This window comes from Anguilla rostrata, chromosome 18, assembly GCF_018555375.3.
Source record: "Anguilla rostrata isolate EN2019 chromosome 18, ASM1855537v3, whole genome shotgun sequence".
In the NCBI taxonomy this organism is placed as follows: Eukaryota; Metazoa; Chordata; class Actinopteri; order Anguilliformes; family Anguillidae; genus Anguilla; species Anguilla rostrata.
Window position 1 is genome coordinate 20,580,573 of NC_057950.1, and position 18,063 is coordinate 20,598,635.

The window sequence follows — 18,063 nt, forward strand, 5'->3', positions numbered from 1 at the left end:
TTGTGTTTTGCCACCAGTTATAGCTGATTTCAATTTTACCTTCTGTCTGATCACTTTGCCTCAGGAACAAAACAACAGACTCCCTATGCCAGGCTAGAAAATTATTTAGATTTTATGCCTAGTGTTGTGTCTTCTGTTTTGCTTTAATACTAAAATATTCAGTGTCAAGAATTTGAATATTTATTTTTTGCATGAATGATTTTCTTGCACTTTTTTCCTTTTTGTATTTATGTCCTATAATACTTTTGATGTACTATAAATAAATATTCCATGGCTGTAATTATTAATAATAATAATAATAATAATAATAATAATAATAATAATACAGCCATACCAACAAATAATTCCCACTTCCTCTTTCAAGTTCACAGAACTGCACAACTTGACAGTGCAACACCATATACTGTAACTACAGTACACAGGCAAACATATAACTACACACAATAAAACTGTGCAAACAGATGGACAAATCTCTTTGTCCATGCTGTGTTGCCCTGACATACCCATCTCTCAACGTCTCTGCTCATTCATAAGTGCCATGAAGCTGACAATATCCTGAAACTTGTTCAATATTAAAAGAGAGGGGACATTAACAAACCATTAACTCAGATCCAAAGTCTTCTGCCATCAGACCTAATGACTTTAGGCCATCCCTCTCTAATTGGGAAGTGGAATGTTTGAATGCGGCAAAGCAATGGCATTAAACAGACTGAGAGAACTAGGCCAGAGAGGAGGCATTTCAGGTGATGACTGAATATCTAATACGATGTTACCATAAGGCCATTCTTTTTACTGTATAAATAAGAGCATATCTGAGTAATCTACTAAATGGAAGTCTGTTAGTTCAAAATCAGCCTTGTCAGTCTGTAAACCGAACACAGTTGGCTGCTGTATGGCAATTAGGAATGAACATTGAAATAATGGTGCCCAATCATTCAAATAAAAAGGCACAGGGCCCTTTAAGGATACACTGCATAAGTGCTAGTGATTATTCTCTCTCCACACACAGACACACACACACACACACACACACACACACAAACACATAGACAAACACACACACACACACGCAGACGCACACACACACACACACACACACAGGCGTATACATGCAGCTGCATTCGGCATTCTGCTGAGCAAAGAATAATAAAAATACATTCTTCCTAGGTCAGGTCAGTAATCATTTGGAAATGTTAAATAAATGACTGTAGTCATTATTGTCCCAGGGCCTTGTTAGATAGCTCTGCATGACATGTTCAATCTAACAACACATAGAGCTAGGTTCAGAGATGGCGCTTCCTGTTCAACTCTTTCGAATGAATCCCATTAAAGACTTTAAATAGTCATCTCATATAAAAAAATTCTGACCACCGTAATCTCATACATTCTGATCCAAAGCCTTTTACTTATCATCAGCCTCCTCTGTTTCACACGCACATCCTAACAGTGAGTGAATGTAGTATCAGTAATAATCCCAGATGCAGAGCATTCAAACAAACAACAAAAAAAAATGCTAATTTGGTGACAGGAAAATCAATCTTCTGATGGGAAAAATTCAGCGGGAAGGCATATTGAGTTTCTCTCCACAGCTCAGGACGAGACACATTTCTGTTCTGCATGCATTTCAGAAAACCCGAATGAAAGAGGCCGAATTGCCCTTTTGTGTGTCGTTCATCACGACTTGTCATATTTTGGCACACCTGAGTCATTAGCTCGCCATTTCATTCCTTTCATTTCTGTGTGCATTTAATGAGCGGAATATGATGTAAGACGCTTTCATTAAAGTGGTCCTGAGGCACGCCTACAGGGTGTACATCTCCATAGGAGTCAAAACATCAAGTGATTTATGGAGACCCACAAAGCAACCGGAGTCAATGCGAATGGTTCTTATTTCAGAGCAAGATCACGTGTGTTGGGCAATCTGGACCTGGGACTGCTCTCGAGGCCAGTCAGCCAGCAGACAGGCAGATGAAGAAAACAAGATGGATGCTGTGAAGGTGCAGAGGCAGTAATAAAACCATAGCATGATGGCAAAATCCATACGCTGCGAAAAGCAAAATCTATTTCAATAAGGGAAATGTACACGTATGTGTGCACGTGTGTCTGAGTGTGTGCGTAAGCGTGCGTGCATGTGAGCGTGCGCATGTTTCCCCATGTGCAAATGCGCAAAGCTGCAGACCGGCCAGAACAATACATCTTCAAGGCTTGTGGACTTGTGTTAATAAAACAAATTTTAAATTTTAATTTAAGATGCAGAATCAGAGATCACGGATTTGTCATGATTCAGAGACAAGGCCCTCGCTCTTACCTCATTTACAAACACCCAGTGGCTGTCCTTGGAGGCCAGATTGGTTTCAACTGCCTGCAATGAGAGACAGAGAGAGAGAGAGAGAGAGAGAGAGAGAGAGCAAGTCAGTCCAGGGACAGAGGGGCGCTCAGTGGTCATGGAGATAATAAATCCACCTCGGCGGCTGTTGGGTGGCTGATCCTGTTAAGCCTGCACTTTCACATTTTAGGCATTGAGTGGCTTACACAGCTTACATCCTTCATACATAATCCATTTACATAGCTGGGCATCAAACCGACAACCTTAGAGTTGCAAGCCCAGTACCCTAACTATTATGCTGCCTACCCCCCCCCCCCCACCCCCCGTTCTAAGAAAAAAGGAGGAAAAGAATTTTACAAAAAAAGTGAAATCCACAACAAATGAACTGCACGAAGCCTGCTGTCTATCACCCGCAATTGGTGTTTATCCAGCACCTGTGCACAGAATGCTGGGGCATCTAAACAACAAACACAGCCATGACAGCAAAGTGACTTCCTGCATCTCAAGGCGTCAATATCTGCGGGGTCCACATCCCAGCCAGCTTCTGAAGGTAAACAGGTCAGTGATGCTGTTTGCATACCCCCTCATGAGCTGTCAGATGCGATCCCTGTCTTTAGAGCCTTACTCAGCTGTGAGGAACGCATTATTGTTTTTATTTCTAAACTTGTTTTCTTTTGCTTGATTGATGCCACTGCTTCCCCCCATGTTTCCGCTCGTCTCCGAGGCTCGGAGATTGATCACGCCTGAAAGCACTCTCATTTATTACACCCTGCCGGGGCGCCAGAAAGTTGATCACAGGGTCTAATTTTGGAAGAGAAAAACCAAAACTCGATTTTGTGCGTTCGGGTGGAGCTAGGTCTATTACGCAGCATGGTACAATCTTAAAATAACTCCACTCTCAGAAGGATGAAAATATGAATATGACACAGAAAGTTTTTTCCGTATCAAGATACAGAAAATGACTACACTGATCAATAAAGTCAAATACCTACCATTGTTGCATGTCTAATTTTTTGCTCAAATTATTAGAGAATATGTATGGTGAAACATTTTCTTGCATTCTTCAGTGACATTACACTATAAGTCACTCAAAACTGCAAAAAATAAAAATAAAAATAAAAAAACAAAACCTAAACCTGTGCTTTTTATCAGCATTCAATTATACAATACAATGGCGGCCGCTCAACCTGTTGCTACTGCTGTTAACAAGCTTTTCGCTGCTGGTAGGACAATCAACAGTGGAGATCTAATGGACTCGTTTATCTTGGAGTACATGCATGATGGTAATTACTCTGATTCTGAATCTGACCATGGCAAAGACAACGACAACATTTCTGATCTGGATAGTTTGTGTTCTGGCGATGAACATGACCATGGCGCTGTGACTGTCGACATTGAAAAGGTTTCTGGATTTATGGAAAAGTGCAGAGTGCCAAAACAACAATCTGACATTGGCATCTCCAAACAAATGACATGAAAATGAAATAACCAGTATCATTTGAAATAGCGACCTCTGCCTGACACTGACATCTAATGAGAGCAATTTTAATCAGACTGTGGGGGAGAAAGCTTTTCCATGAATTTACTTTGGATTCAAGGCTTTGGCAAGATGACTTCAGCTGTCTCTCATAGCCGCCAATTTGTTTGAGGACCATGACTGGCTATGACATGCCACAATTGCTGAGTCTCCATTGAGTTTGATAATGCATGCACCAGAAATATAGTTTTTTTTTCCTCAACAAGGTATACCTTGAAAGAAAGAATGAGGACACTCAGAAGAGAATGATGTCAAAATGATTCCTGTGTAAATTGTTTTCTGGTGTGGACGCAACATAGGAAAGATGAATTGCGCTCGGATTCATCATTCCTATGTTACTTTCGATAATGCACAACTACATCAAAACACAGTGGAAATCTCAATGTGAAAACAGAACACTGCTGTAAAAATGCGCATTTAGCTTGTGTGGGTGCTCTGTTAATGTTTACAAGGTGGTTGTCACATCAGCTGACAGGAATGTAGCAGTCAATGTAGAGTCTTCAAATGGCAATCAGGTCAGCTAAAATCTTACTGAATATCATTACCATGTTGAGTGTTGATGAAAGCACATACGTTTATTTATTCAGTCTATTGATTAGACACAGTGTATATTGTTTCATAATGTTAATACTGATCTGAGCTTTAGAATACCATAAGGTAATAGTGAAAACAAGTCATTGTGTAAATCAAGGACTTAAACCCCATGTCAAAACCCAAATCATTCTATTGCTAATCTTTATGCAAATTTGAATTGCTGTGATTGACCAGAGAGAAAGAGAGGGGCAGGACCTTCATGAAATTACAGCCAGTACATGTAAAAAAAAAAAGGTCTCCCAGGGTGAGAAGCCATCTTGTGAGTTATTTATTATTTTACAATTCTGTCACTGGTTGAAGCCTATTTTCAAAGAGGGGCTCCCCAAAACAGCTTTAAGCATTTTTACACTGAGATCACTAGAGTGAAGACAACGTATTCAGTGCAGAATTCTATTGACATGTTATTATAAGTATGTCAGGATCCAAGGCAGTGCTAAAGCAAAGTCAGCTTGTTCCTAGAACATTGGAACCAAGCAGCAATGTGAGAGGTCCTCTGCATACTGACTGCACTTCTACTGCAGGGTTGTGATTACTGTGAAAGAGAAAAGGCTGTTTACATATGCTGCATTACCATACTGCTCACTCCAGGCCCTTAGATTATTCCTCTCTCAGCAGTGTTCTAATGTCACTGACGTTATTGATCCCAAGCAGTCACAAGTCTTGACGTGGTCTGACAAATTTTTGGTATGTTTATTATCATTGAATAAGATAGCCACACATGTAGCATGGCATACAGTAAACACACACACACAAATGCACACGCACGCGCGCGCACGCGCATACAAAGATGTCTTCATTGATTTCATCCGCCTAAACTGCACCTCACCTCACGTTGTGCGAATCTGCACAAAACAGAACTCACAGCATGTCTACTGGCTGACAAATTAGAGCTAACTTTTTTCATCCTCTCAAGATTTGCACATCAGGCCTTTGTAATTAAACTTCGACCATTCGACTGCAATGTTCACACACTGGAAAATATCCACTGAGTGGATAGTAAACAACAGATCACAGATCATGCGTGAATATTATGAATTTATTTGAGATAACCCAGAAAGGACATTGTTAGCATAGTCTTCTTTGACACACACACGCAGACGCACACACTCTTTTGGAAAACAACGTTCCACCCCCTCCCACACTGTCCCTCCAAAGCCCTGCCCTCCAAACACATGCATGCATGCTGCATGAAGTAGGGAAAGTGCAGTGGATCATGGTTTCTGCACAAGCAGAAAATGCCATAATGAATGTAAACAATGAACATAGCTATATTTTTTTTTATTTACAGGATTACAGGATATGGATTAAAGTCAATAAATGCAAACATGGGCATTTTTGTATGAGACACAGATGAAGTTACGGGCAGAATGTCAGTAAAATAAACTACTAAATGCATCTGGAACTTGAGTGTGTGATTTATTTATTTATTTTTTGCTTGAACAGCATAGATAGCTATAAACATAGCTAGCAAACTACAGATAAGCTACAAGATACAGTAACACCTAATGTAGACTACAGCATAGCTATAATGTAAACAGTGGGTTAAATACATCAGCTAACTAGCTAACATGTTCTAGCTATGCCGGTTACACAGTTTGGGGTGATAACAAATTCCAAAAAAATAAAAAAATAGAACAAGCAAGTTAATTATCTGTCCAGCATAAATACTACAAAGTCAGTGTCACTTGAAGCCCTTCACATCCCTGAGCTCTTGCCATGGCTGAAAAGCCTAACCGCTATTCACTCGAGTCTTGTCTCTCACTTTGTTCAATTCCTTTTTGGGCATAAGCTTTTCTTCAACACTCTTTCTTTTCTTTGTTTTTAAAAAAAAAATCAGTATATGCAATTGTAGTCAAAGGCAGAACTGGTCATTTCGGCAGATTTTTCTATGCCATTCTTGTTTGTTTTTCTAGGCAACTAGCTAGCTACAGAAATATCTCTGCTCTGCTCTTAACTGTATAGCCAGCACTCTGACAGCGCTATGAATACACAACATTATTGACAGCAGGCAGGCAAGTTCCCTTTCAGAGAGCTCTACAGATTGGTTGTTAAGATTCAGGTAATGTGCTTTAATTTTGACTATTACTTCTATGCAGACTGATGTAACAGACCTTTTCCATTCTCTACAGGACCTGGGAAAGGTAGACACAATGTTACTATGGTAACACAGACTGACTGGTATATCCAGGATGCACCTAGAAATTAGATGCAGAATCTCACAATTCACGGTGGTGGAGTAGCTATGTAAAGCCTAATGGAGCGTAAAAAGCCGCTCAGCTATTTGAGTGTGTGTGTGTGTGTGTGTGTGTGTATGTGTGTGCGTGCATGTGTGTGCATGCAAATATACATATATACATACTTAAGCTGCATAACAATCCACTGCCTAAAGCTCAACCGGGCTACAATAGCGATGCTGTACTTCTCAGCCAAGTCCTCCCCCATGCTGAACATATTATTAACACTGTGTTAAGCTTGCCAGTTAATCCTGTATAACATCTGGAGAATCTGTCTCATCCTCATCACCTACTCAACCCAGCTCTTAGTTCAGGTGCTGGTGCTTCTTCCTGGCCTCACTGCCTCCACAGGCAGTTCCTTTTGACCTCCACACTTTGCCCTTGCGATCACTCTGATACAAGTGAATCTTGGTCTCAGCCGCAAAAACAGAATACTTTTTTTTCCAGAACTCTGCAGGCATCTTTTAAGTATTTCTTAGCAAAGTGTCACCTGGCCATCCTGTTTTCATGGTTAACTAGTGGTTTGAATCTTGTAGTGGAACCTCTATCGTCCTGTTCATGAAGTCTTCTGTGGACAGGAGTCACTGAAACATCTGAAGAGTGTGTTTTTGATCTGTCAGACACGTGTTAGGGTTTTTTTCTTAATTATGGTGAGAATTATTCGACTATCAAGAGGTCTTACTTGGCCTGCCAGACCCTGTGCAATTACTGAGCTCTCTTTTTAATGATGTTCCAAACAGTTGATTTTGGTAAGCCTAAGGTTTTGCCTATGTCTCTGACTGTCCATTTCTCAGCCTCATAATCGCTTCCCTGACCTTCCTTGACTTGAGAAATGCCAATACCAGACTCCAAAGGCAATCAAAAGCCTAGAATATATATTTGGGGTGCATCAATCCTGAATTTTTATTTGTTATTTATTTATTTATTTATTTATTTATTTATTTATTTATTTATTTATTTATTTATTTTATTAATGTAATATTTTTACAAAAAACAAAGGATTGATTCATTGCTCTTGGTTCTCAACTGTTCAGAGATAATTTTCAATAGTGAATTTTCATTATAGAGTGAATTTTCCAGAAGAGTGAATTTTCCAGAAGAGTGAATTTTCCAGAAGAGTGAATTTTCCAGAAGAGTGAATTTTCCAGAAGAGTGAATTTTCACGGCTTTACACCATGATCTGCGTCAGCATTTTCTCTTAGGAGACACATTTCAGTGCAACGATGGACGGAATGACATCTGCCGCAGTCACTGCAGAAGAGTCGATTTCTCTAGTAAGCTCCTCAAAAGGAGCAAGTAGAGTCAACGTGTTTTACCTTTAACGTGGATTACCTTTATAAGATAATGTTGAAAATCTAAATCCTGAACATGTTGCACTAGCTACTTGTTCATCAGATGATTACAACGATCTTGTCGAGCCTCTTCACTTTGACGGCCAACTATATTTATCTGAACAGGAATACACAGACAAAGAGCTAAATTAAATATATGTGCGCACAGAATAGTGTAGCTTACTGTCAATTCTGCAAGTTCAGACAGAATTATTTTTAATTTCGACAAATAAATTTCAATATTCACATTCATTTTCACTTTCCAGTTTATGAAAACTGGACTTGCTTGAAGGCACATGGAACCTGTAGCCTATCTTGATATGGCCCATAGATGTCTTGGTGAAGCTACTAGTCTTGAAAAAAACAGACCTTCTGCTTCACACACTTTGTATTGTTTCCAGACGGCTGACGTTTTTAGAAAGATACAGCAGCAGCATTCCAATGCAGCTTGCGCCTGGACCCTGCTCACAGTTCTTACATCATAAAACCCGAATACACATCGGCCAAAATCTGCCGGTCACCGATCGCGTGTCATGGCTCGATAAATCCGCTGGGCCGAATCCAGACTCTTTCAGTGGTGAGTTACACAGAAAATGCACTTAAGCGCAGGATGTGGATTTGGCCCTTGTAACGTAATTATCATTCTCCATATGCTCGTTGTGATCCGGAATCTGAGGTGCAAGAGCTTTTGTTTGTTTGTTTCTGTTCGGCTCCACTTTTGCGCCAGCTCCATTACCTGCGGCGCGCCTGCCCATCACAATCGAGACCATTTCACACGGCTCATGAGCTGCCCCGCAACGTCAACACCGCGCGACGCCCTGGGAGCTCCCACCATCTAAACTCTAAATCAGCAGACGCTTTTACAATGGGAATAATATTTGTGTGGTAAATATGGGGGGGGGGGGGGGGAGTCTACAGATGGGATCACTTTCTGCTGTCATTGGTATTTGTCAGCTTTGTGTTAAAAGCACCTTGAGTGACTCAAACTTGCAAAATAAATCCAAAGGAAATGTTTTATGTTCCTCCAGGGTTATGCAGCCTTTCCTGCGCCCGCTGATTGATGTGTGCCTGCTCTAATGCACCAGAATTCATTTTCAAACACATTTCCCATTTTCAAGAAACCTGAAAATGCATATAAAGCGGTAATCATGTGGAAATAAGCCCTTTGGTTCCTTATGATTAAATCCCGTTCTGGTGAAAAGCAGGTTAAATTTGTGGGAAAACTGAGGAAAAGAGCACACAGTGAACTACCGAAGAATATCCACATAAAACACTTGAGGACCAAACTATTGAAAATTAGGAATTTGTTTGGATGAAGATATACATTTTAATAAGTACCCTGATATCCTTACAAAAAATACTGAGAATAAAGCTAGGATTTTTCTTTAGAAATTAGCCCTGTTTTTCTCACTCAACAAGGAAAGAGTTAGTTCTTGCTACGTTCCTCTCTCTCTCTCTCTCTCTCTCTCTCTCCATATAGAGACATGCATGCAGGCATCAGAATCTGCACTTAAAACCTTAGATACTGTCCATCATGGCGTAAAAAGGTGAATTACAAATACAAGACATCTTACCTATCATTGTGAGTTGTAAGCTATGGTTTACAACTCATTGGACTAATTGGACCCCATTACCCACCAGGAGACTAAAGCACTGGTTCACTTCTGTTTACAAATCTATTCTACAGCAGACTCCATCAAATGTCAGTTTGTTTGAAATGTGTAACATATTCACCCCCTGTTCAAATGCTTAATTTTATTTGTTGTACAAGCAGTAAGGACTGAGAAGGGGAAAAGGGATTTTAATTATTGTACGCCTCGATCATGCAACAAATTACAGACAACTCTTAAACTAGATGAGCAGGTTTCTCCAAATGCTTTCAAAAATCTGCTGAATAATCATTTTGAGGATGATTTTAAGTGCCTCCGAGACTTTGAGGCTGTTCTACATTGTAATACTATACGTACCGTGTGCGGTGTAAACTTATTTTATATGCTGCAAAATTTGTCCTGCTGCTCATCTTGCCAGGTCTCTCTTGCAAAAGAGAATTCAATCTCAATGAGACTAGCCGGGTTAAATAAAGGTTAAATAAAAATGCTTAGACACTACACTTAACATTGGATCAATGCAGGTTTGCATATCATATTGCTTTAAAAACCCTTTTTTCAACATGTCAGGAACATGTACACCCCCTACAGTATCTCCCTCGGTTGGATGCAGGATGCACATTCTCAGGCAGAGCTTTAAGTTAGAAAATAAATTTTGTTCCCCTCACATTGATAGCATAATCAATACTACAGTAATTACGCTTAGATATATGGGCAAGAAAAGGAGGGGAGGGTGAAGGCCCGATAGCATCAAGTAGACGTGTCTTTGGGAAGCCAAGACCTGACTTTGGATGTCCTATTTTGCTGATATAAAATCAGTCGCACAATAAAATGGAATAATAATAATAATAATATTTTTTTTTATTAGAAGGTTTCCAAACAAGTGGTGAAATGTAATCTGAAATGACTTGGTACAAGTAATTGATGTACATGTGCACATGAATTCCAATTCTCAAGTGATCATGACTCAATCACCTGACTCATTTCTGAGTCACTGGCATCAAAGTAGCAGAGGCTGGGCAGATATACTGATCTTTATGTTATGTGTGCTGTTACATCTAATAGATAATGTTAGCCATTATAGCATGCAAATGAGATGAAGATCAACTGATGCGATAGGAGGCAATCACACATTTACCTTCAATAACATAAAAGTATGAGCAGTCATAAGGATTACCGCCAAACACTGTGCATGTATCAGTCCCAGATTAAAAATGTTTAAAATGGGAGTAAAACATTCAAACTGATGCCTTCCAAATCGTTTCATGACAACATGACAACGCTGAGTACATGGAATCAATATGACAGATTAACTTTCCATAAAAAAAGTTAGATGAATTTGGGAAAGGTACAGCTTTATGGTTTATATATTTTCTGTATAACTTGTATTTCCTTTACATGTGCACAGTATGTGACATGTCACTCATCACCTGAGTTGAATGCCAAATTAAAATCTTCCCTTCGCAGTGACAAGCTGAAAATAATGGGCCCCCATCACACAAAGCCAGCCTGCCCTCCATGCGTCCAGCCTGGTGTTTGCTAAGAGATAGGGAAGATCAACGGCCCATCTGAGAACTCAATTTCACAGTTCATACTGTGCTTGTTGCTCCAGGGCCCGGCAGCCCTACACAAATGAATACTGGGGGCCATTTTCAGATCTGTTTCAGGTAATAAAGTTGCAAGAAAAAGTTTGTGAACCCTTTGGAAATACTTGGATTTCTGCATTAATTACTCATGGTCTGATCTTCGTTTAAGTCACAATAATAGACAAGCACAATTTGTTTAACCGAATAACAAACAAATAATTGTACTTCTTCGCGTCAATACTGAATGCATCATTTAAACATTCTCAGTCAGGGTTGGAAGAAGTATGTGAACCTCTAGGCTAATGACTTCTCCAAAAGCTACAGTAATTTGAGTCAGGTGTTCCAATCAATAAGATGAGATTGGAGGTGTGGGTTGGAGATGCCCTGCCCTATAATAAAAGGCACACAAAAAGAGTTATTGACAGAGTCTGCACTTTCTCAAGAAACATCTGTTCAGGTGAACCATGCCCTGATCAAAACTATTTTCAGAGGACCTTAGAAGAAGAACTGTAGAGATGAAAATAGCTGGGAAAGGCTACACAAGTATTTCTAAAGGCCTGGGTGTACATCAATCCATAATAAAATACATTTTCTGCAAATGGAGGAAATTCTGTATTGTTGCTGCTCTCCATCTGACAACAGCAAAGAACCTTCATAAATCTCTTGACCTTGCTAAAGTCTCTGTCCATGTGTCCACTATAAGAAAGACGCTAAACAAGAATGGTATTCATGAGAGTACACCACCGCTCGCCAAAAAACATTGCTGCACATTTAAAGTTTGCAAAAGACTACCTGGATGTTCCACAACATTTCTGGGACAATGTTCTATGGATGGATGAAACAAAAGTTGAACTTTTTTTCATAAATGCACAATGCTATGTTTGGAGGGAAAAAGCATTGCTCACCAACATCAAAACCTCATCCCAACTGTGAAGCAGGCTGGAGGGAGCATCATGCTTTAGGGCTGCTTTGCCGCCTCAGGGCCTGAACAGCTTGCAATCATTGAGGGAATAAACAATTCAGAACTGTATCAAGAAATTTTACAGGAGAATATCAGGGTAGTGGTCCATCACCTGAAGCTTAATAGATGTTGGGTGATGCCACATGACAATGGCCCAAAACACATGAGTTAATCAATAACAGAATGATAAACAGACAAAAATTAATGTTTTGGAATGGCCAACTCAGAGTCCAGACCTCAATCTAATGTTGTGGCACGACCCGAAGAGGGCAGTTCATGCAAGAAATCCACAAAGTATCAATGAACTGAAGCAGTTTTGTAAGGAGGAATGGTCTAATATTCTCCATAAGATTGAACACCGAACAGCTGCAGTGCACATCACTGTAAATACAGTTAGCTGAAGAGCTGCAGTGTGCATCACTGTAAATACAGTTAACTGAACAGATTCTGTTTTTTTTAGCATCTTCATCATAATCACAGTATTCAATTTGGTCACAAACACGTAAGAGAAAGCCAGTGAAAATAAATAAAACAAAATCATAAACAAAACTGACCCCCCAAGTAATAATTTTATTCATTATTACTAATTCATATACCCAAGCAATGTTGACACAGTATCATAATTTCTGTGATTTGTGGGTTTTTTAACTAGCCATTTGCTACTGACCTCCCCAGGGTTAATGAAAGCAGGGTAATGAGGCTAGAATTTTCAGCTAGAAATGAGTGCATTTGTAAGGTCAGCAGTGTTGTGGCATGGGCCCCATAAGCCAATAATATCCCACCATTTTCATGTCATTACCAGTGGTCTAATAAAGCTGAGCTCTAACAAGGCCTTTCAGTAAATAATCATAGTATGATGTGTCCTGGCTTGCATCTTTGTGGATCCATGTATCTGAAAAGATGCCATTTTCCCTTTCAACATATACATCCACTCTGCCAAGTCTTTCATTTAGGGAGAAGGGATGCCCTTCACTGCCAAAAAATAAGGCTGGAGATGAAGAGATGTGTGCATAGGCTCAATCAACAAAAGCAAAAATGCTGGTGTGCTACTCACACAGCTGTGAATAGGACTCATTCTGAGGCAAACCTACTTTGCATTGCATGTGAATTTATAAATATGATAAATCTCCTGCTCGGAACTGATGGGAGCAGCCTGGACTAACAGAAGTGGCTGCAGCCCACAGGGTCTCAACTAAACACCACTCAAATCCCACGCCACCCACTCAGTACTGGACTGCAGTTCTGAAGAACAATGGGTACAAGATCTCCGCTTCATTCTACAGCATGTTCTTTGTGTTGTTATATACTTGATTAGAACGAAAGAGAGACCGGATGTTATTTTTTTGGGGGGGAAAATCTGTTTATCCCACGACAGTTTCATTTTTCATTTCAGTCACTAATTATCCAGGACAAAATAAGACTGTATTTGTTTTGCTGGTTATCAAATTATCAAGGCACATTGGTAATTATAATAAATATGGTACTCATTAACAAAAGACCTCTCAGAAATTTGTCAAAAATAGGTTTGGTACCCTTTCAATCAAGTGTAATTTAACACAAACACAATCCCACACTTATTAATCTTTGACATAGATATTTGTACATTCATGACAGTGAGCTTTTGACCTTGGGACAACTATGTACTGTAGACTCTAGCAGAACCACATGGCTTGGTATATGTGTTGGTAAAAAAATTCACCATACAAAATGAAACGCTCATGAAATGACACATGAAAGCACAAAATTAGCCAATCGGTTCAGCTTATCCAACTCACAAGGAACATCCAGCCTGGATGTATTTTTTTTAAAAAATGTTTGCAAAAAGATCACTTACTAAGCTTTGTATTACTGTATACATTTTTTTTTAACAAATAAACAATAAAAATCTGCAATATGAGGATTTATGGCATGTTTAATGAATTTATATAAATTGAGCTCCAAAATTATTTACTTGTGCGATATTGTTTCACAAACACGAGTCAAACGTGAAATACGTGCATATACTGTGAATGTCATATGTAATAAAAAAAATACATCTGCAGCGTTTTGGAACCTGTGTAAAAAAATATAAATTAAAGCAAGTACTTTTACAACCACTTTCTAAAGTCCATTCTCCTTCAGTCATAAACTCCAACTAGCAAACTCTCAATTAAATTTATAGGGTTTCAGGGACTTTCGAAACAAACAGCATCCTGTGCTGGGACTCCCTGCAATCGCAGAGAGAGGCACATGACAGCTGGAGTGGCAGCTGTCACTCTGAGACACGGTGCCAAGACAAAGCACCAGTCTACTAGGAACTCCAGGAACGCTATAGAACCTAATTAGTGAAAAAGAGGGAATGTGGAATTATTTCAGGACAGTGCACCCTACGTTAACACAGACTTCACAACAATAGTATATTCTAGTTATACAAGAGTGCCACATTCTGGTAAGGTGACCCAGAATGTTTTTATTTATTATTATTGTTTTCAAATTAAATTATGTAGCGGAAGCAAGCTTGCTGTATTCCCAAATGGTACAATAAAAATAAAAACAAGATTGGTTATAATGGCAATTTAAGCATCAATATAATTAAAATTTAAGTAAAATATGAGTGGCTCACGACTCATCATTCATCATGGATTTTTTGTTGAAATCCTAGAAAAATAGATATTTACAACTAAATAAAAATAAAGCCATTTGCAAGTATTTATTCCTGCACGCAATCAAAAGGATTTCCCAACAGATTGGCTCTAGTGAATTAATATGATCTCAGATATGAGCAGGAGATTTCAGCAGACATCTGCAACAGATGCCACACTACAGTACTACTAAAGCCACTACTACCTCTGTTTTCATTAACCCTTTATGTAGGGCCCCCCTTTTTAACACAAGCCTGAAATGACATACCCAAAATAAAACATTATACAGAAATACACTAAATTTAACTGAAACAAAGTGTGAGTGAACGCAATTGCACCATCGCGAATACGCATGCACACGCTCGCACACACCACTTGACCAAAATATGTTTTTTGGCAAAAAAATATGTTTTTGCCTCATCTGACCGCAAATCATTTTGTTACAGCATCATGAAAACACTTAAAAATAAATGTAAATACAGGATTTAATGTGTTCCATTTCCTGCCACTGACACACAGAGGCAGCTTTGCGAGGGAAGTGAGGTGCTACTGATGCATGTCTGAGATGTGAGTCAGCGTTCATTCAGTTGAGAAGATACTGTCAGGTCAATACTGGCTTCACACTGGCGTATCTAAACAGTTTCTGCCAGGTTGCTGGGATTTGGAGGGTGACTGAAATATACCTCGATGCTCATAAATGGACTTTCATTTCAGTCAAAGGGACACTAAACTGACTTCAAAATATACTCTCAACATTCAGTTAAATTTTCAAAAATTACTTTCTCTTGATAGGATTATCTAATAGTATCTAATTAATAAGGGCCTGATTTGATCAATCACATGATTGGGTGTTAATTCAGGCAAATCATTGAAGTCAATTGAACAGGAGTCATTGAAATTAAATCAATAATTGTCCTTAATTGAATTTAAGTTTTGGCCATGGATGTCTGCCCAGATTAACTCCTGCTCTCTGCACTGATAAAGCTCATAAAATTCCACAGAGATGGACAGAACAGGTTTTAGCAGGATTGCCCTCCTCTCATTGTGCACCAGCGCCTCCTCTGGCACAGCTCATGAACTGCGTCTGAGGGGGAGGGCGCCTGGCGGTGCGCACTTCCGAGGTGAGTGCACACTTGCGAACGCTCTCCTCAATTAACGGCGAACTCCAAGGCCACATTTCCAGCTTGCGAGGACGTCAGCCTTACGAATTAGTTCAGAATAAATATTTTATTACAATATATACCCAACACCCTGCCTTAATCAGGCCAATATGCCTGTCAGACACCATTATGTATAATAATGTATAATATTCATATATGCCAGTCTATCGTATTGGTGTCACTTTATAACTAAGACATCCATTGAAGCTCTCAGCCTTTGCCTGAAATGAGATAAAAGTGCAAAATCTGATTTGAGTTGCTGCTTAAATTTCTTTCTTCACAGTCATTCCTTCTCTTGGCTCTCCTTCTCATCTAGCACTGGCAGGAAGTGAGACACATCTCTGTTCCTCTCAATTCCTCTCAATCTGCTAATGGCTCTGAAATGCATCTCCCTCTTTTTTTTTCCTACAGAATTTTTTTTCATCCTTAGTTGGTCAAAGTGACTCAGTCTCATTGCACTTTAGTCGAGATTTATCCTGTTTTATTTTATTTCTTAGGTGTGTGTGCATGTTGGGGGGGGGGATTATTCTAATTGATGTGTAGTTTAATAGAATTTTTGTCTGTGGTTTTCTGACTTTAGACAGTTGACAGGAGTGTCAAAGCTCAGGCCTGCTAAAGAATCCAATCAGCTCGCTGTCATAAGAGGTAGGCGGGGCGGGGGTGCGTGTAAATCGGCCGGCCATTCCCTGGCCTACGGAGCTCCATCAGCGTGACACACACATCACAGCGGCCGCATTCACGCCAGGTGGCTTTCAGCATCGCGCGGATGAAGGGTCCACCTGATCATCACTCATTCTGAAGAATGCCCCCCTGGAACACCCGCGGTGCCAGGGCTGCCGTCAGTGCACGGGTCGGGATCTGAACGATCGCTGTTCTCACTTTACACTGTCAGAAAACAGCGTTTCCTCATGAACCCAAGGACCAAGTGGTAATGTCATTGGGGAGAGGATCACCGTCCTGGTCACTTTGTCCAAAGTAAATTCGCCTGGTTAAAGTGCGACAGCCAAATCTCTGAGAATGGCATTTCTCCTTCTGAAGATATCCTCAGGTAAAATGGAACAGCCTAATTCTAGATGACCACAAATGTTGGTCATTTATATAGAATTAAAATATAATTTCTCTCTCAGTTTTTAGACTGTAAAAATAGAACAAAAAAATGCACATGTTTTCTGATTCATCAATATATCTTTATGGTTATATCATTTATTTTAGAACTCTAAGGTCAAAATTATTTTCAGTATTATTTTACCTGTTTAAACATACTGGTTATCACAAAGCACTACAACAAAATAAAATACATTAAAATAATGCACTGCATTGCCTCAGCCCAGTATGTAAACTATAAACAGTGAAACAACCCATTGCCTCTCAAACAAAAATCCAAATGTCCAAACCTTCAAAGGACTTTGACATGATGTTCTCAATGCCTTTAATAATGTCTTTAATGTGTTTAATATTCTTATTTGAGTATTGATTTGTATGCCCATGCACAGCGGAAAGGCAAGGGAAGGCCACAACTCGAACATTAATGCCTCTGCCCTTCACGTTTTCAACAAAGGCTCTAGCAAATCTAATGGAAAAAAAATTATGATTCACATTCAGTTCCAGGAGCCATACACTTCTGTCTAATTCTATCACATCTATTGCAGAACACTGATCGGTCAATGAAGGACTATGATTACTTAACCTGCTGAACACAGCCGTAAACTTGCCTCGACACTCAGACTTATCGTTTTCATAACCCTAACCCTAAGTTGAGCCCTAAAACGTAATTGAAGCCATAGGAACTTTTGAAAACATGTGATTACTCATTTAAAATTGTGAAAAAACTAAGTCAAGACTGTGAATTCCATAGTAGAAATGCTAAAAAATATATTTGAGGCCTTAAAAAAAAAAATGTTTTCCCTGAAAAAAATATGTATATATTCCATATCTTGTTATGGTCATAGGTGCCTATACTAGTATATACAAAATTTTTGGCTCGTCCAAAATCAAAAAAGAACCAATGTCCTAACCTTTCTTTAACCTGCTGAACACAGCCGTGAACTTGCCTCGACCCTCAGACTTATCGTTTTCATAACCCTAACCCTAAGTTGAGCCCTAAAA

The 18,063-nt window shown here is 39.4% G+C and overlaps 1 protein-coding gene across 4 annotated transcripts in view; it reads right to left on the reverse strand.

The window, feature by feature from the left end:
* Positions 1-18,063, reverse strand: part of grid1a (glutamate receptor, ionotropic, delta 1a) — a 301,759-nt gene that overhangs the window by 43,820 nt on the left and 239,876 nt on the right. For all 4 annotated transcript variants that reach the window (XM_064317444.1, XM_064317441.1, XM_064317442.1 and 1 more), the window contains one exon: positions 2,309-2,362. In XM_064317444.1, the coding sequence (XP_064173514.1) occupies positions 2,309-2,362 (54 nt within the window). The remainder of the gene's footprint in view (positions 1-2,308; positions 2,363-18,063) is intronic.